Source organism: Homarus americanus, unplaced genomic scaffold (assembly GCF_018991925.1).
Source record: "Homarus americanus isolate GMGI-L3 unplaced genomic scaffold, GMGI_Hamer_2.0 scaffold47177, whole genome shotgun sequence".
NCBI classification, from domain to species: domain Eukaryota; kingdom Metazoa; phylum Arthropoda; class Malacostraca; order Decapoda; family Nephropidae; genus Homarus; species Homarus americanus.
Window position 1 is genome coordinate 165,511 of NW_024723484.1, and position 20,450 is coordinate 185,960.

The following is a 20,450-nucleotide window of genomic DNA, read 5'->3' on the forward strand; positions in this document are numbered from 1 at the left end:
TCAACATGCCGATGGAGCCCTGCCCATGGATTGAACGCCACTGGATGAAGGAATGAAACAGTCGGAAGGGAAAGAAGTATTGTAAACATAACATTAACAGTTCTCTCAAAATTTACCTACAGGGAATTAATTTTGGGAGATCATTTTATGTTAGAAAATTGAAAATGAATGAATCTTTTTTTTAACATAATACTTTGTACCAAAATGTTTTCGTCCCAACAATGAACGTTCTTTGTATTCTACGACGAACAAAAGTCGGATTATCATAATTGGTTTAATTGACTGTATTCATATATGGATCAAGGCCAACTCATTGTTAGTGTACAAATCGACCTATTTCGAAGACTCGACTCCATACCACCTTCAGTAATCATTAAAATCAAAATCAATGGAGATTTTTCTATGAGTAAGCTATGGTTGTTCTCGATCCTGCTGTTGTCTGGAGATTTATTCTAATCCAATGAGTTATAGCTACAGTTTTTATGGTGAGTTAAGGTTGTTGGCGAAAGTCCATTGTTGTCTCCATGTGGTGGGGCGCCAGTTAACGCTCACCGATTTTGTCTTCGAGTTATTGTCTTCGTTATCAAAGAGATGAGAAGTTAAAGCACTCTTAACTAACTAGAAATTTTACCTATATATAAGTTTAAAATGAAAGAGTTAAAATACATAAAATACCAATGCAGATGTACATATATATTTAGCTGTTTAACGACTGGTGGCAACTGAGGAGGATTATAGCCATTCAAATCCGCAGCTGCTCCAAACCTCACCCCAAATTATTGATATCGTGTGTGAAGCCTTACGATACATTGAGTGTGAGGTGTTCTTCCACTTCATGACTGGCCTTAACTACCCTAATGTATTTAGTGTAGAGACAGATTTAAAACTAGTGTGTGAAGATCGGGAGAGGCATAGCGGGCGTCCAGTGTATCAACAAAGAACACTACTCAGTTGCGGCACGTGCCACACCGGACACGCGCTACCTACGGCACGAGCCGCACGTGTGCTTGGGCGGAGCTCTCATTCACCCGGCGCTCCGATTGGTTTAATATTTGGCGGGAGGGATTTTGATTGGAGGCCTGACAGCTGATGGGTGGGGCTAATGCACGCGCGTAGGTCTTTCAGCCCCAGCACGCGCAGACGCATTCCGTTACCGCCACGGTCAGACGGGAGAGATTGTCGCGCGACAGAAACCCGGCGAAAACGGCGGCAAGTTTGAAGTGAAGAGGATAAAACCGTTATTACCCGCCAGTGTCAGAAAACTACCTCGGCGGTGGATGTGTCGTGGTGACAGTGTTGGTCGTGAGGGTGACTTGTTATATCCTTTGTTGAAAGGGGAATTATGAACGAAAAAGGACAGTGATATTATAGTGATATAAGAGTTTAACAGAGAGGCAGCCATGTCAACGGACGTGGTGGTCATGCAGAAACCTATTAAGGTTGAATTTCACAGCCCCGTGAAGCCGGAGGTCCTAAAACCTTCCAACACCGCCAACCTCCAAAATATCCACAACAAAACAGCCAACATCATCAACAAGGTCCCGACAATCACAAGCAAGGTCACGAACTTCAACAAAGTGGTGTCCAGTGGTGTCACCAAGTCGACTGACAACAGTTTCACTAATAAAAATGTCTTAGGGAGAGTCAACATCAGAATCCAGCCCGTTACCTCAAAATCAACTGTGATCAAATCGTCTTCTCCTCAGGCTACTAAATCACCATATAAACCTCTTACTCCCATCAGACCATCACCAACAATCAAGAGCTCCATCACCACCACGGTCACCACCACCACATCACGGTCCCCCTCCTCCTCCACCACCATCATCAGAACGCCCCCGTCAGTCAACAAAACGCTGGAGTCTTCATCTCTCTCATCGTCCTATTCCTCGTTCAATTCTTCATCTTCGTCTCCGGGTATCAACTTGTCGCCAGCTAAGTGCAGAAGAAGAATAAATTACTCCGACACTGAAGTTCGCGTCCCAGTGTCCAGAAGAAATGCCAGAGAGAGGAACAGAGTTAAACAGGTAAGAGTGTGTTTTCTGCAGCCCTGTTACCACGGATTTTTTGTGTGTGTTAGAAATGGGCGTGTCCACTTTTTCATTAAAATCATTAACTGATAAAATATCTTGCTTGCATTGAAGATACTACCTGCATGCACTTGTGGTAGTGTTAATAGAAGACCTCTGTAATGCAGCTTGTGAGAATAATCGTATTGTAGTGATAAGGGACGGAAGTTTCCCATGTTTTTTGCTTGAGTACTTCAATTGCCCATGTTATTTGCACGGTTCGACTTCTATTGATCGTACACCCATGTCTTGTAGTGGAAATAGTACTCGATGTTTTTTTCTGTAATAAAACGTGATTGTCAATATTGTAAACGTGTTTCTGTAATAACATTTATCATCGTTTTTTTTTCTTCTCCTATTTGCTTTGTCTCTATTTGATACCAGTTTGGGGTATTACTAAGAATAGTCATTATATTGATTTATACTCATAACACCGCAGAAGCTTCTAACTCCTTTCCTATACTGAGGCAACTACTGTTACTACTACTAATATTGCTGCTGTTACTATTACCACTATTATATCCATTATTACGAACAGTTACAACCATTGGTACTACTAACATGTACTACTGCCGCTCCTGTGACTTCATTCATAACGATGGCTACTACGACACCCTGATCATCGACACTACAACCCTGATATAGCTATTCAACCACCCCCCCTCACCCCTATACTACTCACTACTACAAATAGTAATTGCAAATACTATTACCAGTAGTATTAATAGGCATTCAGTAGTTTCTTATGGTACTACAATTGCTACATACAACACCACTACTCTTGTACCAACCATTACACACATCAACATAAACACCCAGCAATAAAATAAACAACAAGCTCTCTACAGAAGACACACAGGAAAGGCTAACAACCACATGAGTACGATTAATTAGCTACAACAAACACACATTCTCTCTCAACAAATTTTAAGCACCTAACTTGCACATCCTCATTGACAAAGTGACTTCCAAACTCTCCAAGGACAACACGTTAAACTGAAGTGACTAACTACGGGAGACCTAGCCAGGACTCGTCACCAGGGTGTGTTGATGATGGTGGTTTCGTCTGAGTTGGTGTATGGGAGGGGCAGGACTGTCCGCCCCCGGGCATTGTGTATACTCCTCGGTCCTCTCCAGCTGTCCCTCCTCCTCCTCCTCCTCCTCCTCCTCCTCCTCCTCCTCCTCCCACTCCCTCTCCTTTTGCTACTCCTCTCTTTCCCTCCTATTCTCCTACTGCTCCTACTCTTCTCCTCTCTCACCCCTTCAGTTATTAGCTTAAACACCAATCTCTTCAATTACACTGGATGACGGTTAAGTAAATTCCTGTTTATATTTGGTATCGGTTACAAGGATCTTCCTTATAACAAGCTATGAGGTAACGGATGAATTAAAAGCTCATTTTCCCAGGTTGCTGTTTAAATGGAGCCTTGTTTATCTTACATATCGATTAATTGGACCTTCTGTTAAGCTACGCAAAGTCTCTTATCCTACATGTCAATTAAATGGTCCTATAAATCCCTGGATACCGTTGATATTGTCCCTAATATTCAATATATCGGTTAAAACATTGTCTCTCTATTCTGGCTACCGGTTAAATTGTCCATATTATCCCCCATACCAATAAAATAAGTAGTCTATTCTAGCCATAGGTTAAATAAACTCAAATTACTCACTATTCCGGTTAAAGCATAGTCCTATCTTGGTTACCGGTTAAGTAGTCCCTCTATTCCGGACACCGGTTAAATTTACGTCCGATTAGCAGGGATATTGTCGAAATGGATGTCTGTTTATTCAAGCTACCAGTTAAGAGGAGTCCTGTCTGCTCCACACAGATTAAATAGGCCTCCCTAAGTCTGTTTACCTATGATAACAGTGATTGGTGGCCACTCTACCTACGATAATAGTAAACGGTGGCCACTCTACCTATGATAATAGTTGATAATAGTAAACGGTGGCCACTCTACCTACGATAATAGTAAACGGTGGCCACTCTACCTACGATAATAGTAAACGGTGGCCACTCTACCTACGATAATAGTAAACGGTGGCCACTCTACCTACGATAATAGTAAACGGTGGCCATTCTACCTACGATAATAGTAAACGGTGGCCATTCTACCTACGATAATAATAAACAGTGTCCACTCTACCTCCGATAATAGTAAACGGTGGCCACTCTACCTCCGATAATAGTAAACGGTGTTATCTTTATCCAGCAAGCCAATTGAACTTAATCCTGTTGAAAGAGAACCGAAACTGGTTTATTCAGGACACCGATTAGCTGAAGTGGATCACTTGAAGAATCTCGAGCTAACTTAACGCTAACAACCACATCCCCTCAAATAGTGTTAAGGTGATTAATCTTTAGGTGAAATAAACTGGGATGGTGATTCTTCAGATGACCCGTAACTATTGCCACGATACATAAAGCAGGGATTAATTACGCTTCAACAGGTATGAGATAATGCTAATAGACGCCAACAACTGGATAATACAGTGGTTAACATCTATCATAAAACAGAAAGTTATACAGATGTTAACACGAACAAACAAATAGAGGAGTAATGCGTAACAGGAGGATTTAAGTAATATACATGAATCGATATTAACAACGTAGAATATCGTAACTGAATTTTAAACGTGTAATTGGGCATGAATATTACAAGGTATTATAACTAAATAACTTCAGTCAAATAGCCCCAAGACACACATATATGGAAATCATTTAAAATTTGAGATTAAAGTAAAGGAAATTAAAGGCATTTGTCTTCTTGATTGCTCACTTTCCGTAACAGAAAGTTATTTTGCAAAATTACCAATATGCATGCCGGTCATTTTACAAAATAACTGATTCCGCAAAAAAAAGTAAAATATACACTATGAATATAACTTTAGGTCAGAATATAATCGATTTCAGTTAATATGTGGATACAGAATACAGGCCGTCAACAATTACAGAGTGGACCAATAAGAGGCTATGTGGAACGACAGTCTAAGACTCTTTAAGATGTAGCAACACTCAGCTTGGCTCAGTCACTCAAAATGAGACACTTCTGTTATATATATTCCTCTCAACACTACAAGAGGCTGGGGAGAGAACCACGGCGGCTCGTACTTTAGAGGAGCTGATGGGTACTCGTCTCCGTCAGTTCTACTGTCTGAACAATTCTCTACGGATATCTTGCCTCAGCGGGGGTCTTATCTCCTTTGACTGATAACCGTAAAATGGGCTGCAATTATTTCCCACTGTATTATTTAACAATGCTCTCGAGTTGGTGTGTATTGCTGATCTAATATTAACGTCTTGTACTATAATGTTGGCTTAGCTTTGTGTTGTATATTTGGTAAATTACTGAGTGTGGATTATGATTCTGATAGTGTGTGTGTGTGTGTGTGTGTGTGTGTGTTCGACCAGCACTTAGATAAATAAGTAAGCGATACTCCAGAATTCTATTATAAGCTGTTTACCACGTGTTACTTTATTCTTATGAGGAAATATAACCTCAGTTGGTGAATGGAGTGGCGGCACCCTGCTGTGAAACTGAGGCCTCGGGGTCTTAAAGTAAATCCAGAAGCGTAATTATACACGATTGAATTTAAGACGTTGAAGTAAAGAGATTAACATGTGGTAATGTTAGAATGAAATTACGAAAAATGAATTGGGTTTAAGCTCTTTAGTTTATTATAGGAGGAAACTGGAGAATCGTCCCAGACAGGTCAAGTGGTGTTCAAAGTTATGGGGTCATATTAAGAGCTATATTCTTCCTTCGTTTATTTCTATTCTTCATAAGCTTTTCCTAAGTTATAGTGTTTTGCTGTATGAGAGCATCACCTTAACATGCAAGTCGCCCCAAAGAGATTAGTAACCCAACATTAGTTCCGGTTGTTTAATGTCTGAGGCAACATTAGTGGGTGAAAATAAAAAAAAAGTTGGACGAATATCATGCAATGAATTCTGAATTATCGAATGCTTATTACCAGTTGCCTCATAGGATTACCAAGTTGGGAACGTACCATCTTCGGGATTACATGAAAGTAATTTGATCCAGGAGTCATATCTTACATACTTTCATATTTGTCAGAAATTGCTAACTGAATTTGAGCATCAGGAAATGAATTTCAGAAAGCAGAGAACTTGTCTCCGGGTTAATGGTTATCATCTTTTGCTAACTGCATCTCTTTCATCTTGGTTTAGTCAGTGCGTTGTTGAGTGAGAGTCAGCTGTGCGGTAATAACTTGTCTTACCATCTTCTGCTCCCGAGTGTGTTCTCTCTACATCATCTCTCGAATTTATCCTCACCATTGTCAAGGTTACAGTTATATCAAGAACGAAAATATATTTAAAAACAGCTCACTCACTCAAAAGATATTAAAAAGATATCTGAGCACTATATGCAGTTAAATATTTGCCCTTACAAGAGCGAGTTTTGCAGGTGATGGAGTCTAGACTGTCTCCATCCCATCGTCAAACTTCGTATATAACAGAAGAGAGTTGATCATTCATCATATTCCGAATGTTCAACCCATGATCGAGATAGATCAGTACACACAATTACAATATCTTAAAGATAATATGATATATAATATATATATATATATATATATATAATTTGATCGCAGAGGCACACATACACACTGCGCTAAACAACGCCAACAACACGAAAGTCTACTGTTGTCCACGTAGATTATACAAATTACACCACAGCCGCCAGCCAGTACACCTGATCAAGTACTCCAGCACCAGCATCACGAAATTATCCTTACATATTTTCATTTCTTCCTCCACCATAACTTACTTTAATGCTACCTACCGCTACCACCAAGCACCCCGCCTCAGTTTGAATCATCGCTGCCGGGCGCCGAGATAACTGCTGCATTAAAGTGAGGTAACAATCAAGCCATTCCCACTAGCGACCACAGGTAATTTATCTCTCTTAGGTACCGTCGGCACAGGCACATGATGATGAGTTTCGTGTTCTGTGTTTAACGGGTCATCGCTTTTCAAACACTCGGCTTCTGGCTTCCCTGAGTTTGTAGGTTCATGCTTGTTGCTTTAATAGCTTTATTTATGGAGTCACTTGATTGTATAAATTCTTTGTGTTACAGACCTCATTATTTTTTCAGACTTTCGCTGGTTCTTGTGTTCCAGACCTTTGCTGGATCTTGTGTTTCAGGTCGTAGCTGGCTCTTGTGTTTCCAGACCTTCACCGATTCTTTGTGTTCCAGACATTCGCTGGCTTTTGCATTCCAGACCATCGCTGGCTCTTGTGTTTTTAGATTTTCACTAGCTCTGTTTCCAGACCTTCGCTGGCTCTTGCGTTCCAGACCTTAACTGGCTCTTGTGTTTCCAGACCTTCGCTGGCTCTTGTGTTTCCAGACCTTCGCTGGCTCTTGCGTTCTAACATTTATCAGTGAACTAAATTTCGATTGGTCAATCATTCAACCTAGAGGTCGTTTACGGATGATCATCAAGCACCAACTATTCCTTAATGCCAAGTAACAATGCGAATGGGGTTATCTACTGGCACACAACCAAAAAACAAAACCCCAGGTCCAATGAACAGATTAAATGGTACCCGAGGAACAATCAACCAAGAGTTCCACTTTTAATCATTAAAATGGTAAATAACACATAATAAAGATCTAAGTCCACAGAAACTCGAGTGACAGATCACATGAAATAAGTAGATCAGTACGCCAGTTTAAACTCCCAGAAAGAAAATTCCCTATTTCCTTAGAACTTGACTGCGAGGGTGTAAGAGCCAGTCAGTTAAGTCACCAAATATCCCAGGTGACAGAAATGTTAACGATTTGTTTACAACTTGACTGAGACGACCTAAAACTTAGAATACTATAAGAAACCCCCCACTGAAACGACTTGCGTAAATCCTCTAGAAAATGGTTGACATACCGATACCTAAAAATTAGCTAACAACATCACGACATTCAGCTAGGATGACTTAAAAAATATCTTAGTAACACAACTGAGATGGCTGGATACTCGATGTAGTCTCATGAACAGTTTAGTTGACTTAAGATCCCAGATAAGTCTACTAAGAACACAGCTGAGACGACTGACTCAGAATCCAGTTAACGATCTATGACACACCAAGCAACAGAGAAACTCCCGCCCTGGCTAGCTGAACACAGCATCCCGCTGAGGTGAGGACCGGACAGATACTCTCCCTCCCTTCTCTCACCCCGACACACGTGACGGGAAGAAGGTCAAGGCTAACCGGACAAAGGCACCGGAAGGGGTCTCCGCCCTCTACCCTCCCTCCCCCACCCCCTCAATCATCCCCATTACCCTCCCCCCCTTCAACCTGCGCCCCCGGGTTCCCCCTCCATCATCCCCAGTCCCCTCCCTCTCCATCATCCCCAGTCCCCTCCCTCTCCATCATCCCCAGTCCCCTCCCTCTCCATCATCCCCAGTCCCTCCCTCCATCATCCCCATCAGTCCCTCTCCATCTCTCCATCATCCCCAGTCCCTCCTCCATCATCCCCAGTCCCTCCTCCATCATCCCCAGTCCCCTCCCCTCCATCATCCCCAGTCCCCTCCCTCTCCATCATCCCCAGTCCTCTCCTCCTCCATCATCCCCAGTCCCCTCCCCCTCCATCATCCCCAGTCCCCTCCTCCCTTACAACTTGCACCCCAGGTTCCCCCGCAGCATCACACCTCCGACATGTTCTACCTGCTCAATAGCGACATTTCGCAGAATGACTTCACTCATTACAGTGTATTGAATCCAAGAGTATCACGCTGAGGAGAATTATATGCTTAAGAATTGTGTGATGGTGCGGTTTCAAAACACCAAGCGGCCACTTTGATAACACGGCATCAGAAATATTGCATGTACGTTTCTGATTCAATGGAGAAACAGTGCAGATACATCAGTCTTAATAATAAATCTTAAACGATCAATTTTACATTCATTTTAATTAGTTTATTTTTCACTCGTCATAAGGTTATGTCTGTGTTAGGAGTGACATGTGTATTACTTTAAACAAAAGTTTCCTTGGGCCTTTTTTTTTTAGGTCTTTTTTAAGGTGACATTGTTTTCCTCTCAACGTGGAGTTTGGTTTGCAATTCCTTTCTTCTCCATTATCATTATTCTGTTTGTTTCCACTCCTTGGTGTTTGATTTAGGCATTACTGAAGCTCCCCCTCCGGTCTATAACAATCTATTACCCAAGGATAACATGATCTTTCCTTATATGTCCTCTCTGGTAGAGACACAACCGCATCTTGCACACAATTTGTCATCTGGAGCCATTAATCTTACCTCTAACTCCCATTCTTTCTCTCCTTCCCTCTTAGGTCTCCCAAGGGTTCGCCATCTTGAGACAACACGTCCCTCAAGCTGCCCGCAAGAAGAAATTGAGCAAGGTGGAGACTCTGCGCTGCGCTGTTGACTACATCCGGGGTCTCCAGCTGCTGCTAGACGACCACCCCCCGACGCAGCCTCCCGTACCCGACCCCACCAACGCCACACACCTCCACCACCACCACCATCACCACCACCACCAGCAGCTGCAGCAGCAACACCCCCAGATGTTCCTGCAGCCCCACCATACCATAGAGCCGCATATCCTGAAGCTTCCCGTGGCTGATGAGACCTTCCAGTCACCCGTCTCCCTCAGGTGCGTCCTCCGTCACCACCGTATTGTGTCGGCACATTATTTTCTTCCCTGTTACTTTTGTGGACGGCACGAGTTGGATACTGTGTGTGTGTGTGTGTGTGTGTGTGTGTGTGTGTGTGTGTGTGTGTGTGTGTGTGTGTGTGTGTGTGTGTACGTGTTAACTCACTAGTAGGTCACTTCAGTAGACATTACACATTAATTTTCAGTCATCTATCAAAAATCACCAAAATTCTTCGGAAAGAACCTGTAATATACAACAGAGGACGTCACCAACCCCATACAACCTCTCCCTCCTGTCACCATGCAACCTCACTCAACCTCGCCTGCCATTAACCGCTTTCAACCTCATGCCAACATTTACCCGTACATAATCTCTCCTGTGTCACTAAATCCAGTTAACCTCTCCTGCCACTAATCCCCCACACTAACACTAGACGTTAATCAGCTATTTACATAAGGGAACATTTTGGTCTTGTAAACTGTTCCATGATTAGAAGTTATAGACTATATTCACTTAACGCCAAATGAAAACACGAGAAAAAACTTTTATCGCTTCACTACTTCTACTGTATTGTCCATTGAGCTTTGTGCTGTATTTATATGTTCAAATTATATATAATTTATAAGAATAAGGGTTCAAGTTGAAGCTCTCCAGATAAATTCGTTTTTTTTTCGCAATAATATTAAGCACTCTAGCTTATTTCATCTGAAGATTAACCACTTGGCACTAACTTAACCTAACCAATCCCCCCAGGTAGCATTAGACTGGTTAATCTTCATGTGAAATAAGGAGGGGCCTAATCTTTTGTAAAATAAGCAGGGACCTAATCTTCATGTGAAATAAGCAGAGACCTAATCATGCGAAGTAAGCTGTGGGCCTAATCTTCATGTGAACCGTTTTTTTACACAACTTTACAGATGGTATAAAGACCTCAGATAATGTGAGAAATTTCCTTATAGGTACGACGGTGTTGCTGGCGCCTTCCTCAGGACCTCTCCTACCGACTCTGAGGACGGACAATCCCCTGGCCACCCTTTCTTCAGCGACAAGCTCTCCCCGCCCTCCTCCTCCTCCACCGCCGCTCATGGTATGGGCGTGGGCGTGATCAAAACAGAGGCTGGTGAGGGGAGGGCCTACGCTCGGGAAGAACAGGATCTGCTGGACGCCCTGGCCTGGTGGCAACACAATATACAGCCATAGTCGGAGTATTGGGTGAGGGGATGTGTGTATACGGTTGAAGTGGACGGTGAGGAGAGAGAAGACTGGCGGGTGTGTTGGAATAGTGTGAACGTGTGTAAGACAGACAAAACGAGTGTTATACTAAGGTTGTTTGTGAGTGATTACCCACGTGTGAAGACTTAAGGAAAAAAAAAGACTAAGAAAGTGAATCTATAAACTATATATTGACGGCACACGGAAGGACAGTAATGAACAACACTCGCGCCAGGAGCCCAGCGCGTGTTGCTGTGTGCTGTCAGTGAGTGAATGTCACCATATATTATTTATTTTCCCCATGCAGTGTCTCACCCAAATGCTCTTTTTGATATAATTTAAACGTCCAATACAGTTAAGAAATTTATGTGAATGTATATACATAATTCGTTGTTTCATCAAGTAAATATCAGATGAATGAAAAAAATCGTTTGTGAAACACTGGATGTATCAAGATACATATTATTATTATTATTATTATTAACCTTAGTGTATGAAGGATTGAGAGTCAGCTCCGAACCACTACCTCCTTTCTTTCTTGTCGTTTAACCTCAATTTCCCAACATACAGTACATCTGACCCTTCTACTCTCCCATCTTCCTTCTATATCTCCCTCCCTCCCTCCCTCCCCGCCTTCAGTTCTCCTCATCTTTTCGCATTTTCTCCCAACCACTATATCTCCTTCCATCAATAACCTAAAACACGAAAAGTCTCTCTTGTCCAGGCATTAAGCTGTAGCCTCCAACACCTGACAACCTTCCCCAGGAGTCTGAGCTGATTCTAATCGTCCCTCGAGGTTCTAGTCCAAGCTGGATTGAGGTCCTGCTCAAGACTCAATCCATGCTTAATTCCCCCAAGCTTAAGTGCTATTATTATCACTACTTCCGTTTTTTTTTATTCACTGAGGTTTTTAATTAGCTGCTAAGACATACCACACCGTGTTCGTATAATTTATTAATATATATTTACTCACTAAGTTATTTCCTTCATTTGGATATATTATTAATATTTTTGTAAGTGCCTTGTGTGTCCCTGGTTGTGCCTTATACTCCACCTCCTCAGAAGTGCCTTTGTAAACATACCTTGCCTCTGGAAGACGACAGTGCCTTGTAGGATACCGCCCTGTGAAAACAAAAAGAACTTGTATTGTAAAAAAAAAAAAGACAATCCAAGTAAAAAGATATAATGCGTTGTAAAACAGACATGGTATCTTGTAGAAAAGCAAATAGATAATACCTTGTAGACATAATGCACTGTAAAAAAAAATAGCAATAGGACGATTCTCTCCCATACAGCACAAGACTGATTATTAAACCTGTATACTCACTCTGATGATATGATGAAACATTGAATACTCTTCTGCTAACAGGTAAACCACCTTGTAAACTCATCCTACTAGTATACTGAACCTCTTTCTCACACCTCCAATAGCGAGGGTAAACCACTTTGTATATTCACTCATGAACAAATTGAATACTCCTCTACTAACAGGTAAACAACATTGTATACTCAACCTGCTGATAAACTAAGACTTTGAATTCACTTTTACCACCCAGTAAATCATCATGTATATCTATATAATAAGATACGAACAAGGAATCTCATACTAAGCACATTCTTGAAGCTTCTATATATTATAAATCATGGATATCCAGGCCCTTCATTCAGTAAATATATAAATATATCTCCATATGACACCTTAACAAATGCACCTCAGTACAGTAATTCCAGACTGTGTGATGACTGGATAAACTCTTACCTAGACCTGTCATTGTAATTTACTGCAATATTTAATAAAAATATCTTTTAAAATATTTCAGTCATGTTTTTTCACTAATTCCTTTAATCTATTTATATTTTGTTTGTAAGAGCACACGAGGCTAGTGACCTTCCCGCACTCATTCTTATCTAAGTGACCTGTTACCTTGTTAAGCTCCCTTGGTGTGCAATATGCATATAGAGTATATATGTATAAAGATACAAATATATATATGGAAGTATGTATGCATGTATGCATGTGTGTGTGTGTATGTCCTCAATACAAATTTCAATTTCAAACTACAACTAGAATTATGCTGTCATCGTTATCGAACAAGATTCAGCTGGAGGTCACACCCTGGGACAGGAGAGGCGACGTTCAGTAGTACACACAGCGAACCACCACGCTCCCTGCACACTGTACTGTACTCCTCTAATGAAGTTCAACATATGAGACTTTTACAGGTCACTTCACACACCACATACCTGTACATTCGGTGATAAAGTTGTCAGCTTTGCTTCAAGAATTTAATTATAAAACAACTTGTGAGACGATCTTATACGGACGGCCACAGAGTACAGAACGTCAGGGGGGGAGTGGCATTTATCCCGGATGCGAAACAATGAAGAATAAAAATGTCATTTGAAAAGCGGTCGTAAATTCAGTGCCAAAAGGTCGAAAGTCAGTGGAGGAAAAACAATGCCCGGGTGATCTTTTTTCTTTTTCTTTCCACAATACTAACTTATCTCACCTGCAGCTGCCTCGCTAAAGACAATATAATGGATGACAATCAATACGAAAGTGAGAAATAAGGCCAAGAGAAGATGTATATAACTTGTTTCCTTCATCAGTTATGTTCAAGAGGACTGTGACTTGTGAAAATCCCATTATCCGCTGTGTCATACAACCTTCGGTACATTAACGATGGAACAAGTAAAAATTACATTTCATGGCATTTTTGTAACTATGATACAGATCTCTACTGCCATTGTATCCCAGTGGAGAGATGAGCTACTCAGTACAGTTGGTAAGATACTGAGTACAAAATGTACTTGTGATCAAGAATATTCAATAAACATCAAGTCAAATGAAAATACATATGGAAAAATAGACAAATTTTTTAAGTGGGATCTTGATATACAAAAGGTAAATGAAATACAAGAACAAGTACATATCCAATTATATTTAATAGTGATGTTATTCTCAACTCAAGTGACCAGTGTTACACATTTATGACATATTATTTAAAGTTATGTATCAAACGTTTTCGTATTCAAGACAAATCACTCTTACTGTCGGGCCAGCAGACGAAGCAACGTACACGTACATACTCCCCTCCTTAGTATTCAACACAGCAACAAGGAGCTCTTCCTTAACGGCAATAAATACCAACATGACAACAAGCACCGCAACAAAAAGACTAATCTTAAGACAGATCAGATGAGTACAGTAGGTTGTGAGGTGTCCCTGATAAAGCGCTCTCACTGCTGCCGCCATCAAGCCCAAGCAGGAGTAAAAGACGGCGGAATAAACGTTGTAGTAAGTATATCCACCGCCTGTAATTTACTTTCCCAATTCTCTTCATCTATCACCCTGATCTAAGACAATTTGTTTGGTGTCAAGGGCGAGGATTAATGTTGTCATTACGAAGATAGAGAAGGAGAACACAATCTCTAATTTGGGATCATATAATTTTCTTCCACTGTGCGTCCATCTTCCACCGACAATTTGTTCTTGTACGTGGCGAAAATTGCGGTAATTTGTGACTTGCTGTTCAGGAGTACCCCAGGGAGTGTGTCTGTAGCTCTGAATGTTCTGGTGTGGTGGTTATGTGAGGCTACTGAATGACTCGCTAGTATATAATTTAACTTATAATGAATACTCAGGTAAAGACCAAGTAGACATAGCGGTTCATTGACAGATACACACACACACACACACACACACACACACACACACACACACACACACACATGGATATACAAATAAGATAAGCAATAAATAAATGTCCATGTCTTGTGTTCTCAATGCAACATCTGTTTATACGTTGCTTCATTGTGCTTGTTGTTATTCATATGTTGCGCCAAATATATAAATGATAAGTGAAGGTGACAGGGAGGTTGTACCAGCAACATAAATTCACCGGCCACCACAGAGAATGATGATCATTCTTGACTTTGTTTACAGTTAATGCATGTTGAGAAGTGCACGACAAGCAGTTCAGAATTATAAAGATGTGAATCGTACATACATACATACTGTACATACATACATACATACATACATACATACATACATACATACATACATACATACATACATACATACATACATACATACAGTACATACATATATACATACATACATACATACATACATACATACATACATACATACATACATACATACATAGACATACATACATACACCCTAGATTTAGGGGTAAAAAATTACAGTATGGTGCTAAATTTTTATTACAAAGATTAATGTTCAGGTATTATATTCAGCTAATTTAACGATTGCAGTACACTTTATTGTTTCTGAGTAAAAGTGTATGCCGATCGAGAAATTTACATATTTTGACAGAAGTGAGCATGGCAGTGTCGTAGCAGTCCTTGTAATTTAAGATTGGACGGTAAAGGAAATGGTGGAATAACATGGAACTGGTGTCCCATAATATGACACCATAACAAGGTGTGTCACTGGGTCAAGGAGTTCAAACGTGGGCGCGAGAACCCCTGTCAGGAAGACCTTCAGATATCATCGACGACTAAGTCGAGAGCTTAATTCTGGAGGACCAGATCAAAGTCTATGAAATAATGTTGTGACCATCATCCATGAATACTTGGGGATGTGTATGGTTTCTGCAAGATGGGTTCCGGGAAACCTGTGCGCTCAGGACTAACACCAGAGGATGGTCTCTGGCTGCTTGAACTATACAAAACCGATCCAACTAACTTTTTTTACTCTCTGGTGACGAGAGGTGAGACTTGGATTCATCACTGGAACTTAAAGCTAAATATGGAATCCATATAATGAAATTACCCGAATTCTCCGACCGCCAAGAAGTTCAGAAGTCAGTTCTAAAAAATATGGCTCCTCATTGATAAACTACCACAAACTCGAGATGAATTTGCCTGACAGCGGTGTGGAGTCGGCGCGGGATCTGAGAAAATCTTCCTTCAGCAGTCCTTGTCGACACTAACTATACACAAAAGTCATATGCAGTCTGCCACGTCTTCGACAGTAGCCCAGCAGGACATTAAATAATATCCACTAATACCAGGTTCCCCGGCATTTATGTCGCTGACGAAGTGATTCATCGGTTAAAATTGCTCGTCTCGGCGTATAGATGTGTGATAATCCCTGACAAGATCGAGATGGCGACAATCTTTAGCTGTCTGAGATGAGAAGGATAATGAAGACAAATTTCTGTACAATGTTCAAATATATATTTTTTAGCACCGTAACCTTGCCCATTGTCACAAAATGCCAGGAAAATCACTTTGCATGTCTTGACTCCCGAGACACTCCTAACTACCATCGACATCCCAACATACCCATATCTCATCTAATGCTGTATTTTCATTGAAGTTATTTATCAATTGCTACTTAAACTGGGTAAAACTTAAAATAATTCGTAACCAGACATTTAAGACAGGAGTTAGAGGTCTTCAAGAATGACCAGTTGGTGCCGAGCTGACCAGTCGTGCAGTAACTTATAGGTCATGTAAGTATTGAGGCTAATATCTCTTGATCTTATCTCGCTAAGATCCCGCCCATGACACAAATTACTGTAATAGCCAACTGTACCGTGTGTTTGTTTATCAATTGAACCAAGTATCTGTGTAGCAATTGTGCTCTGTGACTATCTTAAGATCAACTGAACTGTCTGTGTAACGAACTAATAAATTTCTGTGCCAAATGTTTGACTCGGCTCTAGTGACCATTCAGCCCGGAGCTCAAGCCAGGTCAGGGGTACTATTACAAGGCTGCCTCATAGACCTGACTCACACTTTTTACAATCCCCGCTATAAGTGCAGGCAAGGTTACACACACACACACACACACACACATATGCACAAAGTTAAGACGTCCTTTCCCTTGTGTGTGTGTGTGTGTGTGCGTCTTCCAGTAAGGTTTGGTTCATTAGCTAACGGAAAAAAAAAGTTTATATAAGAAAAAAAGTAACAATAGTCTCGCTGACTTGAGACGGAGTCAGGAACCTACAGCTGGTAACCTTGGCAACGGATTAACTGTCAATGGAACCCGATTTAACAAATGATTATAACATAAATTTAAATGACAAGTAAGAAAAAATATCAGCTCTTTATCCTGAAGACCTACAACACCTTTAAGTTTATGAGGAAGTAACCAAAAAAATGCCATGGAAATAGTAACATAAATATAATAACTAATGTTGGATAAAATAAGTAACAGACAGAAAATAAAGGAATGCTAAATGGAGACTTTAATTCAGAAGCGGATGAAAATAGAGAAAGAAAGAATAAGAGAAGGAAGGAGAGGACAAGAAAAGGAAGAAGAGAATAAGATAAGGAAGAAGCCAAGAGAAGGAAGGAGAAAATAAGAAAATGAGGGAGAGGACAAGAGAGGTAAGGAATATCTAGGTGTACTGGACGTGGAAGACCAAATAGCACAGTGAAGCTGAATCTTAAAAGGTCAAAATATTCATATAAAATAAAAAGCAAATGTGTCCCGAGAGGATCAGTACTTACGAGGAAGTTGAAATTTCTGAGAGAGAGAGAGAGAGAGAGAGAGAGAGAGATTCAATACTCTTTCTGAAGTTCCACCGTAACGTGACCAGGTAAAGTAAGTTCTCTTAAAAACATGTGTATGCGTTCAATATTTTACCGCTTAAGTGAAAAAAAAGTAGACCCTTATGTAGTTAAGGTAGAGGCACAGTGTAATTTGAACGCCATTTACAGCGGTAAGTTGATAGTTACGAACTTTAAAATGAGCAAGTCAGACGTGTTCTCATACTTACAGCAAGGCGATAAAACCCAAAAAACATTATGCGTGTCTGAGATGGCGTGCTCCTGCTGGTGAAGAGAGCTGTTGTAAGTCATACGGGAGGCTCGTGCTGACAACCCCGCCATTAGTAGTAGGGTCCGTCATGTCTGGGCCCCAATACTAATGGTCAGCTGAGGTAATGCCTTAAAAGGAGTGCAACCCACTTAACTATTCACCGTCAGAGCGGTAGTTTAGGCACGAGCCGCCACACTCTGATGACACATAACTGGTGCTAAGTACGTGTGTGGCGCTACCAGTACCCGACCACCACCTCCACCACCACTCCTCATCATCTATAATGCATGCGGCGGATGTAGGGGTATCCGTCTGAGAGAGAGAGAGAGAAAGGGGGGGGTGTTGTGTATGTGCGGAGGAGAGGAAGGGAGAGGGAGGCAGTAAGGAAGGGAGAGAAAGGGAGGGAGGGAATACTGTATGTAGGAGGATGAGGGAGGTATGAAATTTGTGTGTGTGAGTGTGTGTGTGTGTGTGTGTGTGTGTGTGTGTGTGTGTGTGTGTGTGTGTGTGTGTGTGTGTGTGTGTGTGTGTTTGTGTGTGTGTGTGTGTGTGTTTGGGGAGGAGGGGGGGGGAGTGAGTAGTTTTTGTTGGACGAAGAAGGGAGAAGTGCGTGTGCCTGTGTTAGAAAGTATACAAGTTTCCATATAAAGAGAAGGAGAGCAACATAGTCCTAAGGTCAAGGTAAATAATATTATATGATCCACCAGTTGAAGATTATATCACCTTATAATCTTATAGTTCCTGACAGTGAAATGACAGATGACCACAAGCGAATTTAAAATATCTCTTCCATTTCCAGGAGAATAAAAGAAACATGAAATATTCTAATACCACATATGTATAAATCTATCAGTGAAGATTCTTAAAAAGACATCGTTACTGAGAGTCGTTCCTTGATTAGTCAAAATAGGACAACAATTACTAAGTTTAAGGCCAAGGATTATGAATGAGGGTTGAGCGAGCCTCTACCAAGACAGATAACGTCACCCCATTCTTTTGAGAGAGAGAGAGAGAGAGAGAGAGAGAGAGAGAGAGAGAGAGAGAGAGAGAGAGAGAGAGCACTTGTACTCAAGACTATAATTTTCAATCCTCTTGGGTAATTTAGCATCTCGTTTTATTTTTTCTCGTCTATTTCTTCCTCGCTATCTGTTCACAAGGTGTATCAGAAAAGTAACTAGTAATTATTCATGGATGACTAAGCAAACCGCCACCACTCGCTTACATTCAAACGAAATTTATATTAACAAACACTTCATTTTCAGAGTCGTAAGTAATGTTTATCTTCACTATCAGCTGTTTGACACAACGTAAAGTAAGGGTTCAGTGGTGATGTATCCCCCTAGTTTATTTCACCTGATAAACACTCCAAACGTGACTGGCAGTTGTTAGGTTAGGTTAAGTTAGGTTAATCTTAGGGTAAACTAAGCTGGAGGAGATAATCTTCTGGTGATCAAACGTAAGTCATGTACAGTACTTTAGTCGTTGATTTTTTTTTCACCTACGACCACCCTGTTTCAAGTTGCCTTCTCCGCCTCCCTGGCAGGTATTCACTCATTTGATTTCCCATCGTTAAGACCATTAGCCGTGTTATACTATGAGAGAATATACTACTCTCTTCCTTGCTAAATAGATCCTAATTACCTCTATCATCATCCTTCAACTTGGTGACAGCTCAGAACGACCTCAACATCTATTTGTCTTAACCTAACCCAACATAACCTAAATTTCACAGTTTATAAAGGATATCTTGTATATGTTCAGTCCCTAGCTCCCTGACACTCTGTATTAACCTTCTACGACACCCAGGAATAGATGGATCTTGTTCTATGGCTCCTTCCTCATATATCGAACATCAGTGTCGTGTCAAACAGTTTTGTCACCTGCATAAAGTGTCAAATTGACTAAACTGTACACGCTTATATATGCTTCTTTAGACAAATAATTAAACGATAATATAATGAAGGCTGTATGCATACTTAAATACCCGGGAAGAAAAGTTTTAAGAAAGAGTCATTGGTAGAGGGAAGCACTGAGTGGTTCTAAGAGGGGGAGGAGAAGGTTGCCGAGGTTAAGCAAAGGAGCAGGTCGCCAGAGTCAACACCAATGTACACTGAAGGACTAATAGGTATAACTCAGGGTTAACTTTACGCTTTATGTTTGGAATGTTTGTGTCTCTTTCTGGAGTGTTTGTGTGTGATTCTATTTTTCTTAATCGTTCATGGATGCCGACACAAACACACATATAAAAGCGTGAAAAATATGTTCAAATTTAATACCGGTAGATACGTCCACACACACATACAAATAGGAACACGCACACACATTAACATATTACACGCAAAACACACACACACCCACACACCATCCCCCGCACACCTACCCACCCCACCCCACATACAGACAAGCACACAAATACACACCCACCCACCAACACCAAGACACACACACACACACACACAAACACTCACCCTACATATACACCCACACACTCAACTAGCAAGAGAGGTACAAAGACACATCAACATGATGAATCCCTGCTGCCGTAGACATTACCACACACTTTATAATCTCTTCACCAAGACCACGACAGGGAAAAACACCTCCAATTAGCTACGCAGAAGAATACCTGTCTTCAGAGTTTGAGCTTTGAGGCTGAGGTAGACGATATTAACTTGGCTCTTCTGCACATTCCTCTGGCCATTAGCTAAGGTACACACTAACGA

General features: G+C 41.0%; 1 protein-coding gene across 1 annotated transcript; it reads left to right on the forward strand.

Moving 5' to 3' along the window:
• The first annotated feature begins 1,154 nt into the window (after positions 1-1,154).
• On the forward strand, positions 1,155-12,698 carry LOC121863487 (uncharacterized protein DDB_G0281497-like). The gene is made up of 3 exons (XM_042362161.1): positions 1,155-2,027; positions 9,387-9,709; positions 10,670-12,698. Exons 1-3 carry the CDS (start codon positions 1,401-1,403, stop codon positions 10,908-10,910), a joined length of 1,191 nt encoding a protein of 396 aa, XP_042218095.1. The 5' UTR covers positions 1,155-1,400; the 3' UTR covers positions 10,911-12,698.
• Positions 12,699-20,450: the final 7,752 nt, after the last annotated feature.

Bases quoted from the DNA above. Each gene is read 5' to 3' on its own strand.
- LOC121863487 (XM_042362161.1), top strand. From the start codon at position 1,401: ATGTCAACGGACGTGGTGGTCATGCAGAAACCTATTAAGGTTGAATTT. The intron at 2,028-9,386 runs GTAAGAGTGTGT...CTTCCCTCTTAG, and splicing joins AGAGGAACAGAGTTAAACAG to GTCTCCCAAGGGTTCGCCAT. The intron at 9,710-10,669 runs GTGCGTCCTCCG...ATTTCCTTATAG, and splicing joins CAGTCACCCGTCTCCCTCAG to GTACGACGGTGTTGCTGGCG.